Source organism: Cibotium barometz, chromosome 32 (assembly GCF_041138505.1).
Source record: "Cibotium barometz isolate CiBa-2024 chromosome 32, ASM4113850v1, whole genome shotgun sequence".
NCBI classification, from domain to species: Eukaryota; Viridiplantae; Streptophyta; class Polypodiopsida; order Cyatheales; family Cibotiaceae; genus Cibotium; species Cibotium barometz.
Genome location: NC_141077.1, coordinates 7,630,915 through 7,652,472, shown reverse-complemented (window position 1 = coordinate 7,652,472; position 21,558 = coordinate 7,630,915). Strand labels below are relative to the sequence as shown.

The window sequence follows — 21,558 nt, the reverse complement described above, 5'->3', positions numbered from 1 at the left end:
ATATAAACCTCTTCATAGTAGTGTTGGATGAGTATGCCAATAAACACAATACTGGACCCATTGCAAATAAAGGTGTAAGCATGAAAGACTATTAACAAGGATGTGCATGCCAATAAACACAACATTGGACCCATTACAAATAAATGTGCAAGAATGGTTCCCAAGACCCAATTAACAAGGATAGCGATTGTGTCTGTATATTCCACATCAAATTCAGTTTAAGAGCAAACAAAAACATCAAATCAATCATTACCCACCCTACGTTATTTGCATAGCCCCACATATCAAAGTAGATTTCAATCAACTTGAAACTAGGGTGACCCAAGCCACGTCATCTCTCTTGCCAAAATGGAAGCATAAAAATAGATCAATCAACAATAAAAAGTGGCAACCCAATACAATTCAAGATTTGTGCAAAGGTGGATTCCAAAGACAATTTTGGATGTTCAACCAACAAAGGATGGGTCAAGAACCTTCAAGTGCAAGATATCAACAATCTCACAACTCGTGACCCTTGTGCTGCCTTAATTTTTGATGGGCACGCTTGCCCTTCAAAATTGACAGGCTTTACGAAATATTTTTGTATTTTAGTGTATTTTTCAAACATTTTATTTTTTTAACAATTACTTTATGGCCAAAACACTAAAAAATAGGCCTGATGCTATTATAAAGCAACTACACATTGGAGGCATCTAAGGAATCCAAGGAAGCTCCACAACACTAACAAGTGGACACATTGGAAAGTTAAATAAGGAAGAAAAAACGGGTTCCATGTGTCGTACAACTCACGAAATTGTCATAAAAAAAAAGAATAATAAAGTTGATCAATAGTTCAAACATCAAGAACATGGAACCCCCAAAAAATCTAGGACATGTGCAAGAGCTAGATCACCAATGTTATTAAGGGAAAATCAACATAGCTACACCTAGACCCTAATGAACTTATTGTTGTCACACATATCAAATTTTTTTAACCATGTGTTGTTAAATCAAACCTCACAAGTCCTTATCATCCTCCCTTGCCACTTGATTGCAAAAATAACTTCACCTTTTTAACTTTATTGTTTGCTTCCCTCCACTACTTATTACTAACAAACCTAAAACCTACCCACTAATCCTTCTTGCACGCCTATACATAATTCTACCTTGCTACCTTATACAATATTTACTTAAATTACTCTAATATAATCTTCTCCATATTTTGGTTCTTATTATTAATACATCTTTTATTCCCTAGCATAGACAACCACTTGCCCATACCTTCACACACACACACACACACCACTTATCTAATCTTCTCCATATTTTGGTTCTCATTATTAATACATCTTTTATTCCCTAGCATAATAGACAATCACTTGCCCATACCTTCACACACACACACACACACAAACACCACTTATTTCACCACCATGCCCCACACCAATCAAAGGCTTAAGGTATCACCCATTTCTTGTTAGAGTCAACTCTCTTTCTAATAATTTTCTTAATGTGATCCACCAATTTAAACCTAAGAACCTTCTACTCAAATTCATCTTTCTTTATCCATCAATACAATTATAACCTTAAAAACTCCCACTTATTCTTTTATTCTTTTTCCTTTTTAGTTTGATCATCTCTTCCATTCTTCATCTAAATCAACTACAACCTATTCCTTTCCATAGAAGCTATGCTACCCCCTTACTAACCCCAAAAAAGAGAATGGTCCTTGTCTTCTATTTTACTTAAGAGATGATCCCATTGCTTGGGACTCTATGAAGTGGGATGTAGGCGGCCAAGCCATGACTTTCCAACACCCTCCCTCTCGACGGCCAAGAGGTAGGGTACCCAAAGGCCCTGACAATATGGGACTCAGAGACTTCTCGCTCTGTTAGTGATGTCATGATTGGTACCACAATCTTCCTTTTGACCTATGATTAGGTACCCAACATGTCAGCAAGCTTGTTTGTCTGCTCTCATACACGCATTCGACCCTCGCTCAACTCCGTCGAGAGTAATTGGCAAGTCGACAGGGTCCCTAGCTCTAATACCATGTTGGAAATTGGAAGCCACTTCCCAAGAGGTCACCCATCCTAGTAGTGTTCACGCCACTGCGCGCTTAATCTCCACCACTCTAATCCCTTCTAAGCCATGAAACTTCGTGAAGAGGGATGGGAATGGCCCTAGTCTTCTATTACTTATAGATGATCCCATTGCTTGAGACTATACGTGTGGGATGTAAACAATTTGACCACAACCTTCCAACACCCTCCCTCGACAGCCAAGAAGTATGATACCCAAAGGCTCTGATGATACGGGGCTCAAAGGCTTCTTGCACTGTCAGTGATGTCATGGTTGGTCTTAGGATTTATACACACAGCCGTCTTCTTTTTGGCCCATGATTACACCTGGCGTGTCAACAACGAGCTTGTCCATCTTCTCACACACACATTTAGTCTTTGTTCAACATCATCGAGAGGAATTGGCAAGTCAACCAGTTCCACTAACATCCCAACATGCCCTCCCTAACTCTGATACCATGTTATAAATTGGGAACCACTTCGCCGGAGGCCACCCATCCCAACAGTGTTCAAGCCACTGCGATCTTAACCTCCACCACTCTAATCCATTCCAAGCCACTGAAAATTGGTGGGGAAGGCATGAGAATGGCCCTAGTCTTCTATTACTTATAGATATCCCGCCAAGCCATGACCTTCCAACATTCTCCCCTCTCTATATCCTCATCTTCATGAGGAAACCAACCAAAATTTGTAAAAAGAGATGTACTCACAGATTGTCAACTAGTTTGACATGCATGGTTATCAAACGGACCGCCTCCCTTTTGAGCACAACCTAGACTCCCCATTCTTGGCGCTCTTCCAACCACATCATCCACCTCGACTTGACCCAACTTTACATGAGTTAGACATGGGCATCATTGCCAGAGCTTTCAACCAAGCTTGACTCCAATAGACAGCACATCTTGAGGGTTTCAGGTGATGAGGCACCAAAGTATCTTTACAAACACATCACATGCAATGAGATTGTCCTCTCACTGAGCTGAGTTTGACCTAGGGAGAGGTGCACATCCCACGAGAGGCCTCAGTATGCAAGTTATTCAAGATTGGGGAGATTAAGATGGAGGAGCATTACACGTGCGGATTAAGCAGTATAAAGATTAAAGGTGTCTAGGCTTGTACTTCATTGAGCTTCGCCATCATTTTCTCAAGTTGCTTAGTGCAAAGTACGAGGAGTAGCAAACCCTGAGTAAGGCTGATTCTTCACAACTTTAATAATGCATGGTCAATGCAAATCAACTCTCATAAAATCAAATTAGTCAAACATTCAGGTTTCGGAAAGTAGAAGCTGACACTGTGAACTCTTCGGTGACAACCTTCAGACACAAGGTAATTTACCACATTGCTCATATAAAAGAGTTGATCAACAGGCCAAACTTCTTGATGTATGAAAAAGTTGATCAACAGCCCAACCTTCTTAATGTATCCACCCCTTTGTTAGTGTATAAGACACCATTTCATTACATCAGCATAAATTTGACTAAGCCAGCAAACCTATGGAAAGTTTGGATTTACCTGATGAGCTTCACTCCAAGCATACATCAATTGACAATTCCAGAAAAGTTTTTACATAGACAATAACTGGCAATCGAAGAACATGGTTCTTCAACCACTGTGCCTAAGCCAATCCCCATATTTAAGGCATCAAAAAAACTATTTGCTCAGCTAATCCTTAGGCCCACAACCAAGACAGAATTTGCAGCCAACAACTACATCATCAACGACCAATATAAAGCGTAGAGAAAAATTCTGCAGGGAAGTTTCATGTACAGAAAAGTTACTCCTCTCAATGAAAGGAGAAAATAAAAAGGTTTAGAATCTAGTTGTAACTGCTTCCATACTCCCTGCTTATTAGACAGTGCCAAGTCAATCTACCACAGGTGTGAAGTTGATACCACAAGTCCATCAACCTGTTAACGATTTCTTCCACAACAGACCCTCTGCTGCTATGAATTTACTCCCAGAGTCCATTACCCTGTAAAGATTTCTGCCTCTATGAAAATACTCCCAGAGTCCACCCTGTTATTATTTCTTCCAAAAAATTTCCTCTTCTTCTATGAACGTACTCCCAGCATAAAACTTTCTTTTGTTGTACAGAAGCATTACGATTCCTCAGAGGATTCGGGCAACTCTTTCATAGAGCTCATTAGGTAAACCCTTCGGCAAAGAATTGGCAACAAAGTTTGCAATCTGAAAGAAGAAAAAAGGGCTTATAAGATTGCATCAGCAACACACAAGACTCCATACTTTTGTTCAAGCACTTAAAAAGGAGTTTTTTTTTTTGGGAAAAAACACTTATTTTAATAGCAGTATGCATGATTTAGTCTGGGCCTTGCATATATATGTTCTAAGCAGAAGCTGATAAGGGTTCTTCCATTGCCTGTTTTGGGAGGCATTTGGTCCTCTTGGCCAAGTCATCCACTAAAAGGGTTGGAGACGAGTGGCCCTCTACTTCATATACTAAAACAGAAACCAACTCATGAGGCATATTGGGAGACCCGTATAATGCCATCAATGTCACTTTTTTTTAATAGCACACCACCAACGGACGACTAGAATAAAAAATTCTTCTCCTTTTGCAGCAACATGCTCCAGGAGGTGGAAGAAGAGCCGTCCGTTAAGGGAGGTTACTAAACCGGTATGCATGAGCTACTATGGGCCTTGCATGGTCTGCTCTAACAAGAAGTTGATAATGGTCATTCCATTGCTTGTTTCAGGAGAGATTTTAACAAGATTCACTAGGGCCGGGTGCGTAAGGGCGTCTAGAGGCCTAGGGCAACGGATAATGTGATATGCGAAATGCCCAAGGCCCTAGGCATTACTTTGTATGTCTACAGCTGAAGGCCCAATAGGGGGGGGCGTTCAACTTTAGAAGCCAATTGGCCACTTTATGGCATCAATTGGACGAGGGGGGAGCCACTCAAGCATGTGATAGAAGCACCCATTGTGGGGATTCCAAAAGAGGGCTTCAGGATCAGCCACCTTGCAAGGCTGGGTCATGAATGGGAGGTGAATAGAGAGAAGAAAGCCCACAATGAAGATGTGAATGTTGATCTGTGTAATTGAATCAATCGGACAATTACCTGGCTGAATTGGGGTTATTTGGACTGCGTACCAATCGGGGTCATCTAATGAATATCTGTAGGACTGAGAATTTACAGATGTCGTGTATTTGAGGCTGAAACTGTTGTTGCGCACAGGTGCTCTGTGCAGCCAATTCACCTCTTCTTTTCTACAAACAGACAACTATTAAAAGCTCTCAAAGTCTAGGCCACAAAGGCTTTGAAAAAGGGGCCGCCTAATCAAGAAAAAAAGTTGCCAATAGGTGCTGCCCTTCTTTAAGCCTTGGTCAACATGCCTAAATTGAAAAGGTGTGACTCGGCTGCCTTTGCGAAGAAGACAAAAATGTTGAGCATGTATAGAAAGGATGGGGGGGGGGGGGTGTGTGGGGGGCTCTCTCATGTGTACTTCACCATATGGAGGTAAACGTTTTTGTCCAAACACTCACCTACAGGCTAGCATGACTGGTTTTCCACTTACAATTTACTTGGCCTTGCAAAGAATACTATGAGCTCCTGGGATGATTGGGTGCTCTAATGGCCAAGTGCTTCTCCGTCTAGACGAGTAACTTTGTGTAGGTAGTAGACCCTCTTCCCATCTGTGTAGTTGTGCATCACTTCTGATCCACCAAGCATGACGTTGGGACTATCACCTTCTCCTTCCTACTGAGAGTGTCGCCCCAAAAGAAAATGTGACAAACTGATGGTAGCTATCACTATTCGAGCCCACACGATCAGCTTCTCCCTCTGCGCGAAGACGGACTGCCACTACTCCTTGCCGAAACCAGCTCCAAAATCTCACAAACTGAGAGAATCACATAGACCCTGCATCCTCTTTCCCTAGGCATGCAGACCTACCTTTGGACTATTTGCAACCTAGAGAGTGATTTTTGCCACAGCCTTCCTGTGCGTCTTTCTTGCTCTAGTGAGGGTGGTGGTGTTTTTTGTTTTCAGCCTCTACAGAGGTGTCCCATCTCTCTTTCCTGATGTGGCCTCCCTCTTTTTGTATGTTGACCAACTCAGCAGGTTGTTAATTGCTTAACTCTTCAAAAATTGTAGTCTCCTTCATACAAATGTTTTTTAAAAAACTAATAGAAGGATCTTTCTTTAAGGGGGCAAAAAAAGTTATGTAAGACACTCAAGAGGGGTAGAACTTACTAAAGGTGAAAAAGTATTTTTTTAATACTTGATTTTTTGGAAACCCTAAAGACCAGCAAATGCCCAAAACTCTCCTAGGTATTGTGACTAATTCAAAATGCTTAGAAAGATAGGTGAGTAATGCTACCGAAAGGATGTATAGTACATCTAGTGTTTTCGTCTACATCACCTTAGAAGAAAATTAGGCGATTAAGATAATCTGGTACATGTGTGAAACCCTTGTTTAGTTGATAAAACAGTTCAGATGATGTCAGGAATACACATTCAATATACTAAGTATTTAGACTATTTGGTAAAGGAAAGCGATAGGCTAGAGGAAAGCTACAATTTTGAAGAAGGTAAGCAATTTAAAGAAGAGATTCACTACTGTTGTTTCCAAGGACATAAAATTCCTCAGAGGGACTAAGTGTTACAGGTTAGATGTTCCCCTAGGGTGGGTGCATAAATCAGAACTCTAGTGGGTTAGACCAGTGGATGCGGTGATCAATTGTAAGGGAAATTTTCAAGGAAAAGGCCTACGCAATAATTTGTACTTCAAAACCTCGAGGCCTAAAAAGGGGATCAACCTTCAGAACATAGTCACAATGCAACGAGAATGGTCATGCTGTCCGGAACAGGAATGGCATATCGGGATTAGGGCTTAGGGAATGGGAACGCCACATCAACACACACACACACACACATATTATGAAAGTTTTTGATCTTTCATTTAAAACATGACAAACACGATACATTATACATAGCCATTGATCATGAGACTTGAGCACTCAAGAAAAACAGAAATAGATCCAGATTCCACAATCAACTTCTGAAACTTCAAACAATACAAAGAGAGGCAGCAATGCGCAAGAGCTACAAAGATAGATGCAATGCGCACGAGCGAATCCCAAATGTCAAATGACAGAAAACTAAAAGATGAAGTACAACATATCAAATGTCAAGATCAGCAACTAAATCATCATGAATTGCTCTGGAAGAGCTCCGAATCTCATCATCATGGCCCATGTCCATCTACATTGCAACATCATCTGAATCTGAAGAAGGGTGAACATCAATGAAACCCTCTGCCTCCGGAATGTAGAGTTGACTAAGTAGTCACAGATTTGCAAAGACATAAACCGAATCATTGGATCTTTGTGTAGCAAGTCGGTTCTGCTTCTTTGAGGCAATGTGGCTACGCTCAATAGGAGAGGAACTAGCTCCTTGGCTCAAAATACGAACGACAAGATGCTAAAGCTCAAGATTCCCTGCTCCATAATCCTCCCACCATAAGGTGGCACCCACACTGCATATGTCTCTTTGCGCATCTACTGAACCAAATCTTTTTTGCCTGCTTCTATAAATTGATACTTGATCTTTGATACACCTCCTTGGGGAAGGATCTAGCAATAATTTTCCTTATACTTTCTCCAAGCCATCTACAACCTCCTCATCAATCTCTCGGCCGCATCTGTGGAACTCTGGATCTAGCACAAACCAATTGCATGCAAGGGTGAATAGTAGTTATCCAATCGAGTTTGGGAAAGTGCTCTCAACTCCTCTTGCCTTCCCTCATTAGGTTCCACCTCTCTAATGCCCTCTATCATCTTGTCCATGTCCGCATAAACCTTGACAATGCAAGGTTGCTTGTTGTCTGCAATCCTTTATATGTGAATGATGGGCGTCACAACAACATTAAGATGGACCACATCAGCCCAAAATGCATCACGATTCACATTATGTAGCATGCTCTACTTGTAATTGAATCAAAGGTGAGCCAATTAATCCATTGATCACTCACCCACAGCTGTTTCAAAACATTTCCCACCTTTTGAAGCCTCTCCAACATAATAAAATTGTAGGCAAAGCCGGTTTCAAAGTATTTTAAGATATCCTTTTGGAGAGACCACTTTCTGAACTCTGAGAGAATGTAGTGGTGACGAGTGATAAAATCGACAATCTCTCTCCCTTCCTTTCTCAATGACAAAAGCCACCCATGGCAAATCCCCAATGTCCTTCAGCAAATTATTCAGCACATGTGCAATACAAGGAGTGAATGTGATATGGGGATACCTCAATTCCAGTCTTTCCCCTCCCGCTATATTTGATGCTTCTCCATCTCCTATGACCTGAATCACATCTTCTTGATCAATGGTGTCAACAGCCTTTCCCCACTCCTCCACAAGCACATCGCAACTCTTCCTTGTTTCAGATGCATCATGTGAGGATAATAAATGCACACCACCTCATGAATACGCCACAATACCATAGATGGTGCAAGAGCAAGAGTCACTCCAGCCATCAGTGATAAGAGACACCCCATTTCTCTTCCACCCAACATGAATATTCTTTGATGCTGCATCAATGGCCTCTTTCTCCAAAGTGGTCCTCAAAGTCTCTGATTATGGAGGAGTATATGTGGGTCCAAATCCAGCACTTGCACGGACCATCTCTTGGAAATATGGTGATCTTGCCACATTGAATGCAATGTGATCATGAAAGAAAAACCTGGCATCTGCAACTTCTCACTTCCAACAAGGATGCCATGAACTAGGAATAGTTCTCTGGACACCTCACGATGGTGATGCCGTGGGGACAGCAAAAGGCCCAAGAGGTTTACCCGGAGTACAGTCGGTACTCCCAACCTGTGCATAAGTACCACTAGATGCAATAGACGCAAAAAAAAAAGAGGGATTCACACCTATACATCAAGCCTTTCCTGTAACTTCTTCTCTGTTGCAACTGATTGGCAAAAAGCCATATCATGGCCATGTTCATGCATCAAATGAGCTTGCACACGATTGGCACCTCTTGTCTTTGCTTGCTTGCAATATCTGCACTTCGATTTCTTGGCACCTCCACTTGCATATGCCTCTGCTTGCTGCCTGAAGCTCTAGGTGCCATTGAATGATTGATGATTGAAGGAGAAGAAGATGAAAGTGATGAGGAGCAGGAGGAACAAAGAGAGAGACTACTCACTGGAATAAAGAAATAAAATGCAGTCTACAATAGGCACGAATGCTAAGACTCAAGAGGCAGCCAAGACGATAGGCAGGCAAGATGAGAGGGCCGACTCCTGAGGCAGCCAAGGTGTGTGCTCACTGCTGTGTACCGCCCGTGAGAGAAGAATTCAAAGACGGCATGTGAAGGACCTCGAGTCACTGTTCAATCCCAGTGAGGAGTCGCAAGCTAGCGCAAATAAATAATAGCAGCCCATTTTTTTCATGTGCACTGGGTCACAAAGATAAGCTATCATGCAAGGCTGGGTCATGGATGGGAGGTGTACAGAGAAGAAATCCCTTTCCAAAGCCATGAGTGGCGATTTGATTTAATTGGAGAAATCAAGTAATTATCCGGCTGAATTAAGGTTATTTGGACTGCATAATGTGTTTTGGGCTGAGACTATTGAGGAAACTTACTAGAGTCACTCACTAGAGCACAGCTACAGCAAACTTGATGATGGAGCACTTCATGAAGGAAACCTAAGATACTGGCCTGATTATATGTAGCACTCGCCTTTACTCAGTTTTTCCCTGCACTCTTTCAACTATACAGAGACATGCATTTAAATTATTGGCAAGGTGGCAGAAGGTTTTCCGTCAATGCACAAAACAAAAGGGCATTCCAAAGTCTTCAAACATCGGAATACAATGGATAGCACATACCTTGGACTTCATTGCCCTGACTGTCCCATCAATGTCAGGAAGATTATCTAAGCACATGAGGGCAACCTTTAAGAGATCCGGTATGCAAGATTGAATGCTTGGAGATACTGTGTGTAAAAACTCATTGCCTAGATCATATTTCCAACTATCTAAAGGAAGAAAAGACAACTTTGAAAGCTCCACTAGTGCATCAGTGTATTTTCCATTTCTTGCAAACTTATGGAATGCCAATATTGTTTCCAACTGCCTCAAGGCCGTCTGCCTTTCAGCAATCAGTTCCCTGTCTTGTGTGCTGTAATATTCAAACAAACTAAAAATTAGCTCTCTCTCTCTCTCTCTCTCTCTCTCTCCCCGCCCTTGCTCAGGCCCCCAAGGCAGCAACATAACTCACTCTCTCAGCTGAAACTCCTCTCTTTCCCTTTCCCCTACATGACTTGACCCCCCCCCCTCCCTGTTGCTGTTGTTTCGCACTGGTGTCATGGATTAATTTTCAGTCCATTGGCTGTGGGAAGTTCTGCAAAAAGTCATGGCCAAGACCGGGTTTAAAGAGGAGCTCGTGAAGGTGGAGGACAAGCTCGGCACAATTATCAAAGAAAACAAGAAGATGGTCGACTCTTCCGTTACCGCAATCATAAACCACCTCTCCAAACTCGAGAAGGGATTTGACAAAATCCAAGAGCTCGAAGAGAGATCTTCCAAGCAAGAGGCTGAGATTTCAGCCTTAAAGGAGGAACTAGTGGAGGCCAATTTGCATGCTAAAAGTCAAGCGGCTGAAATCTCAGCCCTCAAAAAGGAGTTGGAAGCCACTTCAAAAAGCAAGCTTGAGGATGGAAAATTTCAGCCCTCCTTTGTTGAAGAGCTTAATACCATCAAGGAACAAATGAGGATCATTCGAGAGGAGGAGGAGCAACATAAAGAGAAGACATCTTCATGGATGGAGGTGATCACAAAGACACAAAAGAAGATGGACGAGGCGGAGAAATGGATCGAGGTCGCCAAGAAAGGGAAAGGTAAAGAATCGCCACCCATCCCCACTCCCACCATCATCAACAGGACCCTTGAAGAGGAGCAAAGGAGGAAGACCCGGGCCTTACATGTACGAGTGTCCGGTCTAAAAGACCGTGATGATGCGGAAGGGGAAACCAAGGAGCTCTTCTCTATGATGGGTATTGAAGCCACGCACACAAAGGCATGGAGAGTGGGAAAGAAGAGAGAAGGTAGTGGCGAATCTTCTAAGGAGAGAGCACTTATCATTCGTTTCCCCTCCATGGAAGCGAAGAAGGACTTCTTGAAGAGACGTCCTATACTCAAGAAGACGGGATGACCTCACTCTCTCGCAACTTGCCCACATGAAAGAAGTTATGCCAGAGATAAGGGCAGCCCGAGAGAAAGGGAAAGTGGCCTTCTATAGAGATGGTAGAGTGGTGATTATGGAGAGGCGCTCTTCATGACGGCGTGAGACCTATGGGACTACACTCAAAGTTGCTACTTGGAATTGTAATGGATCTCTACACCTTGATGTAGGGGCTTTTGAGGATAGTTTCACTGGGAGGGATATCTTCTACTGTGAGACGCATCAGGCTCCTGGACAGTCCATGCCACATGTTAGTGGATACCGATGGGAGACAGCTTGTAGACAGGAGACTCGTTCAGAGCATAGAGGACGGGGCTTAGGAGGAGTGGCAGTATTGTTTACAGAGGAGCTACAACCACTGATACATATAGTCCGCAGAGATGAGCAAGCTAGGTACATGTGGGTTAGACTGAGGGCAGAGACAGGCAGATATCTCTACATTGCTATATGCTATTTTGCTCCTAGTACATCAATGTATGCATCACCTAGCGGGCAGTCTCCCTTTTCTATTTTGGATGATGACATTTGGGAGTTCTCCAGGAATGGTGACATCATTCTCCTGGGGGACTTCAATACCAGGACCGCCCATAACCAGACAGTATTTTATGATACCTCAGAGGAGATGTTGAGAGAGCTTGATGTTAGGGATATGGGCCTATCTAGACTCTCACAGGATGAGGAACATACAGTGTATGGGCGGTATTTGATAAACATGGGGACTGCACATGGATTGGCCATCCTGAATGGCCTACAGAGATTCCCGACATCGGGCGGTTTCACTAGCTTTCCACATAGGCATGGTGCAAGTACAGTGGACTATGTTATGGCTCAGCCCAGTCTCATTCCCTCTTTTCAGGATTTTATGGTAGGTACTAGGCCGGTTCGAATAGCAATGGATCATGCTATCTTGTCCTTCACTCTCACATTTCAGTTCAGCACAGCTCCATTGGGACAGGTCTCCACACATACTCGTTATACCTTTACGAGGGAGACTGACACCGTGTACATGGATGAGATATACAGACGCTTATGTGCCGAGGAGCCGGGACGGCCATTAGATGAGCTCACTCAGATATTGATAGAGACGCTTCATGCTGCAGCATCAGAGGCATATCCCCATAGTCAGCCTACACGGAGACGATCTGGGAACATGCCCCAGAACAGTTGGTATGATGAGGAGTGCAGAGAGATGAGGATCAGATTACAAAGAGAGGTGCTCATGGGTGTTACCACTCAGAGACAGTCACGGATTACCTTCCGGCACCTAGTGCGACGGAAGAAGAGGGCTTATCTTGCTCAGTTAGAGAGGGATTTGTATCAGTTATTTATGAGTCAGGACTCAGGCGAGGCATGTAGACTATTCCATGAGCATTCACCATCACCAACCATTACCTCCACAGAGATTTGGGGTGAGTATGTAGCATCCCTGTACACAGCAGCAGGACAGCCGCTCCTGCTAGACCCATCGGAGCCATGCCCAGAGACATGTGCTTTCTATACTGCTGAGATGGTAAGGAAAGCTATTGACAGGATGAGGACTCGGAGAGCATATGATCATGATGGTTTGGTAGCAGAACACTTTATTCATGCCAGAGATATGCTTGCAGAGCTTATTGCTATGATGTTTAACCGAGCCATGTGTGAGGGTTTTCCTGAATCTTGGAATATGTCCACGCTTGTGCCTATCTTCAAGTCAAGGGATCCCATGCTTCCTGGGAATTATCGTACCATCATGATTGGTCACACATTGGCTAGATTATATGCATCTATTCTTGAGCAGGAGTTGAGTAGATGGGCACAGAGAGGGGGCATACGTGCATCAGGGCAGGCAAGGTTCAGAGCAGGCAGGGTTCAGGAGAGGTTTCTCCACTCTTGACCATATCTTGACACTCAGAGCTATTATTGAGGAGGGCAAATTATATGGCAGGAGGATTTATTGTTGCTTTGTGGATTTCCGCAAAGCTTTTGACACAGTACCGAGAGCCAGACTGATGCGCAGACTACAGGAGATGGGAGTGCCCACAGAGCTGATTTGGGGAATCATGGCTTTATACACGACAGTTGTGGGGCAGGTACGTACTACTCAGGGTATATCTGAGATGGTTCACTCCACTATTGGGGTGAAACAGGGCTGCCCCCTTTCTCCCACCTTATTTGGCATGTACGTGGATGAGGTTTCAGGCTAAGTATAGCGGGAGGGTGACAGAGGAGCACAACTAGCAGGGACATGGATTCCGTTGTTATTGTATGCTCATGATATTGTGCTGATCTCAGATTCTCCAGCGCGTCATTTGGATGCATTGCACACGTTTGCACAGGACAGTGGATTGTCTGTTAACCTTGGTAAAACCAAGGTGATAGTGTTTAACACCACAGCACAGTGGGTTAGGAGGTCAGTAACCACCTTTACATATGGTCAGGAGACAGTGGAGTATACAGATGCATATACTTACCTTGGTGTGGTTTTTAGTGGCCCACTATTTTCCTTGAGGAGAGCAGCGGAGACCAGATTGACCAGAGCTTATGCAGCATTGGGGAGACTAGAGACGATGTGTTCGCAAGTTCAGTTTCAGGAACCTCGAACAAAGCTCTGGCTCTTTGACACTTTGGTCACTTCAACCATGCTGTATGGAGTGGAGATATGGGGACCCTCAGTGGATCACCACAGCCGAGCTGGTAGCACTGATGGATAGAGAGGCCCTTGATTTCTATGATTTCTCGGATGATTAGGGCCAAGGCCTCCATACCACATGATATTATCCGTGCAGAGATGGCTGCCCCCCCCTTGGTAGTAGAGGCACTCACTCGATCAGTCTCCTTTATACATAGCACTTGGGCTCTCCCTAGAGACAGATATGCTCGCTTAGCCCTGGAGTCTTCACGACAGTTGGCATCACAGGGAGACGGATCATGTTGGTATGCACATATGACAGCTTGGTTCCAGCTGCATGGCTTTAGTATGGACAGGCTACCTCCATTTCAGTACTACCTGGATGCACCCTCCCTCTCTCACACGGGCAGAGATTACCAAACTTATCACGCAGGACTTGATTCAGCTGGACACTAGGAGGACATGGATACAGCCGACACACGAGCTTGGTACGAAGATGTCTCCAGCTCACGCAGGATGGGTTTGAGATTAGACCCAGCTACATGGATACTCATCTTTCTCATGGGGTACGGTGTGCTATTGGTCAGATGCGCACATCCTCACACCAGCTAGAGATTGAGACTGGCAGATTCAGAGGAGTACCAGCTGAGGCCAGGATTTGTCAGCTGTGCCAGATGGAGCCAGAGACAGAGTTACATTACATATGTCACTGTCCAGTATATTATGAGATACGAGGCCGTTTTCACTACCTGTTTAGAGAGGGTTTCGGACCACTTCCTAGAGTCATGAGATACCAGGATCAGAGATGCCTCGGATTATCCTTGCTGGAGCTTCGTAGACATAGAGAGGGTCTCTTGAGAGGGAGGGGATCAGAGAGGGAGAGACACCTACAGAGGCAGATTACAGACTTCTTTCGACCAGAGATTGAGCAGTCAGGCCAGCAGGCATTGCAGCTAGCCCCAGAGTATAGCCACACTAGAGGTACACTGATTGATCGGGCTATAGAGCTGGGGCGGTCCAGGCGCCCCAAGATGAGAGGCCCATCTCGACACCGGCGGAGACTACAACAGAGGATCAAAACCATACTGGCACGACATGGGAGACATCCAGTCAGAGTACTCACCATGGAGGACATTGAGGATATCCGCCATCCACCGATGAGAGACATCTTTGGATAGTGATGTGTATGATGCTTACCTTTGTTGCTGGAATTTTCCTCCCAGATGTTATCCATTAGGAGCTCCTAGTACCATACTTTTCCTCATAGTTATTTCAGTTTCAGTTAGTTGTTTAGTTGTTTTTAGCTTTTCTTACACAGACATTGTATCAGATCCACCAATTGTTGTAACCTTTTTGGTCTCATAGGTCATTTTGGCCTTTTGAAGACGTTAATATATCATTTCATTTCATTTCTCTCTCTCTCTCTGTCTCTGTCTCTCTCTCTCTCTCTCTCTTTCTCTCTCATTCATAATCCAATATGTATACACTGATACCTTGCACATGGCTACCTGTATTATCACACATGTTCCCTATATTGAACGCTAGTTTCCTTTTTCAGTTTTTTGGTCCTTTTCTTTCCATAGATTAGTACTCTCATGGAACTAAATAACACTTTTGGTCCTTTTCTTTCCATAGATTAGTACTCTCGTGGAACTAAATAACACTTTTGGTCTCATTGACCCTTTGGGTCTTTTGAGTTCAACCGGATCCTCCGGTTAAATATATTCAGACTACACATACATCATACATGGGTGTTGCTGCTGTCACAGATTGGTAAGAAGTGAGAGTTCTACGGAGATCGCTCACGAGAATGGATTCATTGAGATCCCCGAATACAAACAATTACACATCTCACATGCTATGCATATCGTGATTGGTCAGCTGAGGGTATCCTCTTACCACCTAAGTGTAGAGACTGGCAGAGCCGAGAATATCCCATAGGAGGACTGGATATGCAGAGTATGCACCACGGGAGTGGTAGAGGATGAGGCCCATTATACACTTAGAACCACTTTAGGTGTCTGGCTTACTACGACATATAGGGGAGATTCCACTGCCTTTTCAGAGACGGATTTGAGTCACTTGCATACGTCAAGTGAAACAATATGAGAATCAGAGATGCTTGGGCATGTACTTGATGGAGCTCAAACGACACAGGGATGTAGTGCTGAGGTAGCACACTAATAGACAGGCCCCATCCCTGACAGGACACCTCTCAGAGAGCCATCACAAATTTCTTTGTGGTACATGCATCCACATCAAAGTCCACCACCCATACCGGTGCCTCAGAGCCAACCACCATACCCGTACCCCAGAGGAGTTCTTAGCAAGAAAGCCCCATCCATTCTACCAGCCAAACGCCCCCGACCCATAGCATCACCACACAAAGACAAATCCAGGATTTTCTTTGCCAACATGACATGCTCCAATCACATGCCTGACCCTCTTCCTTCCACCACCCATACCAATGCCTCAGAGCCAACCACCCATATCCGTACCCTCGAGGAGTTCTTAGCAAGAGAGCACGATCCATTCGACCAGCCAAACACCCCCCGACCCATAGCATCAAGACGCTCCACCACATAGAGACACATCCAAGATTTTTTTTGCCGACATGACATGCTCCAATCACACATGCCTGACCCTCTTCCTTCCCTGAGATTGGTATTAGCTGAGGGATCAACCGATAATCAAAGAAATAAGGGAATGGCTTCTTTATCAATACCTCTACATTGACAGCATGAAAAACTAGCATCTTATCAAGACTAGTATCTCAGCCAAGTAAAGGTGGAAATCAAGGGTCTCGTTCGCATTGTCACATTCACTATCCTGACATAGAAAAGAGATGATTCAAACATGCGTTTCCTCGTGGCAGAGGAAGTGGAAGAAGAGTCCCTCTCACCTTGATATTTTTTGAAGTAACTACCTCCTTGCAAAGAAAATCAGTATGAGCCGATTATATGGCAAGCCCACATAGACACTCCTTGATTTGGCCAATGGGTTCCCCGATTTCTATCACAAGCATAAACAGACCAACGACTGTTACATGCCAACACCCTTAGGGTTAGGGTTAGGGTTAGGTCTAGGGATGTGGACTGACCGAGGTTAGGGTTAAGGGCTTATTAGCTAGGGTGTGGGGACTCAGAGGGTTCATAGGTGGGCCAAGGGTGCTAGCAAGATGAGTCTCGATTGGCTAAGACCCTGTAACTAAAGCCTAGGGCTAATAAAGGCTAAAACTCTACAAATAAAAAGTAAAGAAAGCAACGGCCAATTATAGCTAAGTTATTGCTTTATAAGTGACCTTGGGGGCACTTATGAGTTATTGAGGTATCCACACATTAGACAACAAGGCTACCAGGCGCGTGCAAGACCTTATGACCATGGAGCTACAAGGTGGGTGGTTCGACCTAGTGGTATGGGATGCTAGGTTGGGGCATCGGTACTAAGCAAGCTAGTGTCTATCAGACTTGAAACTCGGGGATGGGTCCAAGAGAGTCTACGGTTGGGTGGTGAGTCGCTAGCCACAATAGGTTGTGGTCATGCGATGCAATTGATATCGGGTCTATGAAACTTGGTTAGGATTTCGGTTCTAGGTCAAATGATCCTTCACTGTGGTATGTGGTGACCTTACATTCTAGCCGTCAATTGATCAAAGATACGCCAGGGTGGACGCACGTCCATGAGATTATTTTGAGCCATATAGTATCTTCAAGCTATTTGAGAACATGAGACATATGCAGAAATTGATGGGGAGTTTTATGCATAGCCATTAGTATCTACTGGTTATGCGTGAAAAAACAATCTCTGTTCAGTCTTACATGAGGATTGGACAAGGGAGATATTGTGGTTGGAATATTGTACCGGAGGTACATGGCACTACGACTTGTTTGTACATTAAGTGGACTAGTGTTTGCCTACAACTAATGCAGGATGCCATTTGATATGACAATTGAGGTGTGTTGTGGGTATGTGCTAGGGTTCTTATCGTAGACCTTGTTTCACTTTAAAGACCGAATGTCCTAATGGGCCTTGGATGAGAGATAGTAAACAATTCGATCTTTGTAGCAGGGTCTACAAGAGGAGTCTTACATTGGCCTAGATAAGAAGCAGTAAACTTGGGTAGATGCTATGGACACATGCCTCAATCCAAGGGTTTGCTTACATAGGTTTGTCTCCTTATACATTCACGAGGACGAGAATTGAACAGGAGGAGGAAAGTATGCTAACGTCCTGAAAGCTCTAGAGTTAAAGCTAGGGATGTGGACGAACCTAGGTTAGGGTTTCAGTTCTAGGTTAGATGATCCTTGAGCATGGTCTATGGAGACCTTACATCTACCCATAGTAACAAAAAAACCTGTTTCTAGCTTTCGAAACTTTGAAACAGTTTTTAAAAACCTCGAAACCTCTCCAGTACGGCAATTTCGCCCAAATTTCAGGTTTAGTTTTTCCCTCCCACCCCCCCGCCCCCTCCCACCCACTCGATTTTTCTTGGATTTTTTTACTTTTGTTTTTCTTTCATATCCTCCTCAGCACCTTCCTTCCCTCTTCTTCTCCTCCCTCCCTCCTTCCCTTTTCCATCTTCTACTACTTCTTTCACCTCTAGTCCTCCTTCCTTCATTCTCTTCTTCTCTCCTCTTCATCTTTCTTTCTCATCTTCTTCTCCCTTGCTCTTCTTCTCCTTTTCTTTTCTTCTCCTCTCTTCTTTCCCCTTTTTCTTCATACACTATCCTTCAATGTCTTAAATCTTTCCCAATTTCTACCTTTTCTTCAATTTCTTAAGAGTCCTTGATTGAGCCACTTGTGGCATCTAATCAAGCAAAATTACCATAATGCCTCACCAAAATAAGGATGCTTCCCCGAGATGTGTGAGAAGACACCATTTTTTCATCATTACACTATATTTTTAGATCGCTATTATAAGTTCTTTAAGTATTTATACTTTATGAAATTATTGATTTTTGGAAACCTAACGGTTTCTTAGCCGAGGGACGAAACCTTTCGAAACAAAACCCCCAAAACCTCGAAACGAAAAAAACCTCGATACGTTTCTTATGACTATGCATCTACCCCTTTCACAAGTTAGCAACTGTTACATCCCAAGGTTAACATAACTAGCTATGGGTTAGGTTAACCAAAGGATGGGACTAGGCAACTAAAGGGAGAGGTCTGGGAGTTTTTAGAGGCTTTGGCTATTATGGCACCTTGTTTTTCCTTTTTTTTCTCTCCTGACTAGTCTTAGGTCCAAGATCTTCATGTAGTTACCATTTTTCACCGCCCATAGGTGCCCGCCTGTAGGCAATGCCACTAAGGAAGCACCTTGCGGGGTTCTGAACCTAGGACCTCCTGGTCCTAGGCAAACACCTTCACCACTCGGGTTATCACCTCATTGGCGGATATTTATGGCACCTATCTTATAGGAGGCCCATACTCAATTATTGAGTAAGTTTAAGGGAAGCTCATTAGACCTTTGACTCAAGGCCCTACTGAGACTAGTTGAGTTTTTGAACCCAAGACATCTTGGTCCTAGGCAAACGTTTACCTTCACCACTTGGGCTATCACTTCATTGGCGGCTATTTATGGCACCTATCTTATAGGAGGCCCATACTCCATTATTAAGTATGTTTAAGGAAGAGCTCGATGTGAGGCCCTACTGAGACTAGTCCATGCGTACATCATAGGGGTCTAGATGCTTCTAACCTCCAGCTCAAGAGTGAGCCTAATGGGCTCTATGATTGGACAACTCTAACGAGGACCAACAAGTTCTATGGCTTTTGGCACCGCAATAATTTGATTTCGAGGAGTATTACTTGGCTTTTGAACATGGATCCTCAAGGAAGTCAACTTGGGGAACCTCTTGAGCAACACGAGTTGGATGAATCCCAACCACCTCAGCCAATGGCTAACCAACCACTAGGGAGTGACCATCTAAATCAGTCCCAATCCCTAAGGAACCATATTACTTTACTACAGATCTAATGCTATGCCAAGAATTTTGATGTCACCCTTGCGCGGTGAAACTGGAGGTACTAATAAACGGAAGAACTTTGCAAAATCCTACAAAGAACAAAAACAAGGACTCATTGGAACGCCACATCCAAGCCAAACAAAAATCAATCCCAAGAAGCATTCTAATGGAATCAAGAAGAGGACTGGGCTGCTTACGAGATGTTGGGAAATTCTCACAGGACACATCTGCTTAAGTGCAACCACCCATCTAAAGAGGAAGACCTCAGTGCATATCAAGGAACTACAAGGTGATTCATTGATCCAACTTGCTGATATTCATCATTTGGCTATTGCTATCATTGCCAAGGCCTTAAGTCCGAAGGATGTCCTCTAAGTTGAAGAATATATAGGCAGCCATTGGGTGCGGAGTTTATCTGACAACGGCTCTACTCACAATTTTACTTCTTTGTGCTTGTTGCAGACACTAGAGGCAAGTGAACATTTATGTAGCTAGACTTGCTAAGGGTGCAATGCCGACTAAATAGTGGCTAAGCTGGGAGTCTAGATTCACAACTATCAGGAGGCTTTGGACTTCCACATGTTTAACTTGATAGGATAGAGATGTGACTTGAGGAATATCCTCATTCTTTGAGAAGAGCCAGACCTTAAAATTAGATTATAGGTCTCATAGGCTCTCTTATGTTTATGATGGTGAACTATATGTAATCCAAGGTGATGTCTATTGGCATTCAAAATCGGATGTACATGTTACTCGGTAACGACCAAGGAAATAAATGAAACACTTTTTTATCCAAGAATTAAATTTTTGTGTTGTTTTATTAATCTTTTTAATTTAGTAATGTCTTAATGATCATCCCCATGATAATTGAAATTTGTGTTATGTAATGAATCAACTAAAGAACATCAATTTCTAGATCAAATATTGTGTGAATTTTATGGTGCTACCTAGTGAGGACAATAGACAATTCAATCGAGTTACCAACTTCACAACAAATATATGGGTTTAGCCACAAGGAAGAGCATGAGATGGCTAAACAGTTGCAAGAGTATCTCATAAAGGAGGAAATTTAACTGAGTAAATTTCCATGGGGAACGCCCATTCTCTTGTCAAATGTAAGGTTCCCCCTTTCCACAAATAGGGGAAACACTTAAGATAGTCCGCTAAGTCTTATGTTAGAGAAAATTTCCTACTCATCGACACCTTGACCATACGAAGATTCAAGGATACGATTCATAGGTAAGACCTAGTTCTATCCCGCAGGGGGAGCGTGGTCTTCTAAAATCAAATCACCCATAGGGTAATTGATCACATAAATTGGGCAACTACAAGACTTGATTTCTAAACGCAACGCTTTTTTCCTCATCCATGCAAGGCACAACCGCTGGCCTAGTCTTCTAGAATAGAGTTGCCCGAGAACCTATTTATCTAGCGTAGGGCTTTCACTTAATCTGTTGGAAAGCTACCCGACTAATCAGGTCCACCCGTCCGTAGGATGGTGCCGTCGGGGCATTCCATCCTCCCACTTTCCACCCTACTCACGCATCAATTTGTTTTCTAATTAATCCTACCACACTGTTTGACATAAATAAACATATTCCTTAATTAAGACCCTTTTTCACAAGGTTCGTTAAAACAGCCTTCTTACACAATACAATCATACCAAAGACAAGATGTAATTATATAAAAAGTTTATACATGAACCAATT

The 21,558-nt window shown here is 43.5% G+C and overlaps 1 protein-coding gene across 2 annotated transcripts in view; it reads right to left on the bottom strand.

Annotated features, from left to right (window-relative positions):
• Positions 1–3,416: 3,416 nt before the first annotated feature.
• LOC147619767 (nuclear pore complex protein NUP93A-like) overlaps positions 3,417–21,558 on the bottom strand; it is a 110,253-nt gene continuing 92,111 nt past the window's right edge. Inside the window, exons 14-15 of one of the 2 annotated variants that reach the window (XM_086825601.1) lie at positions 9,919–10,210; positions 3,417–4,247 (exon numbers count right to left, since the gene is read on the bottom strand). In XM_086825601.1, the coding sequence (XP_086681727.1) occupies positions 4,170–4,247; positions 9,919–10,210 (370 nt within the window). In that variant the 3' untranslated portion in view covers positions 3,417–4,169. The remainder of the gene's footprint in view (positions 4,248–9,918; positions 10,211–21,558) is intronic. The other variant, XM_086825602.1, reaches the window with a different exon arrangement.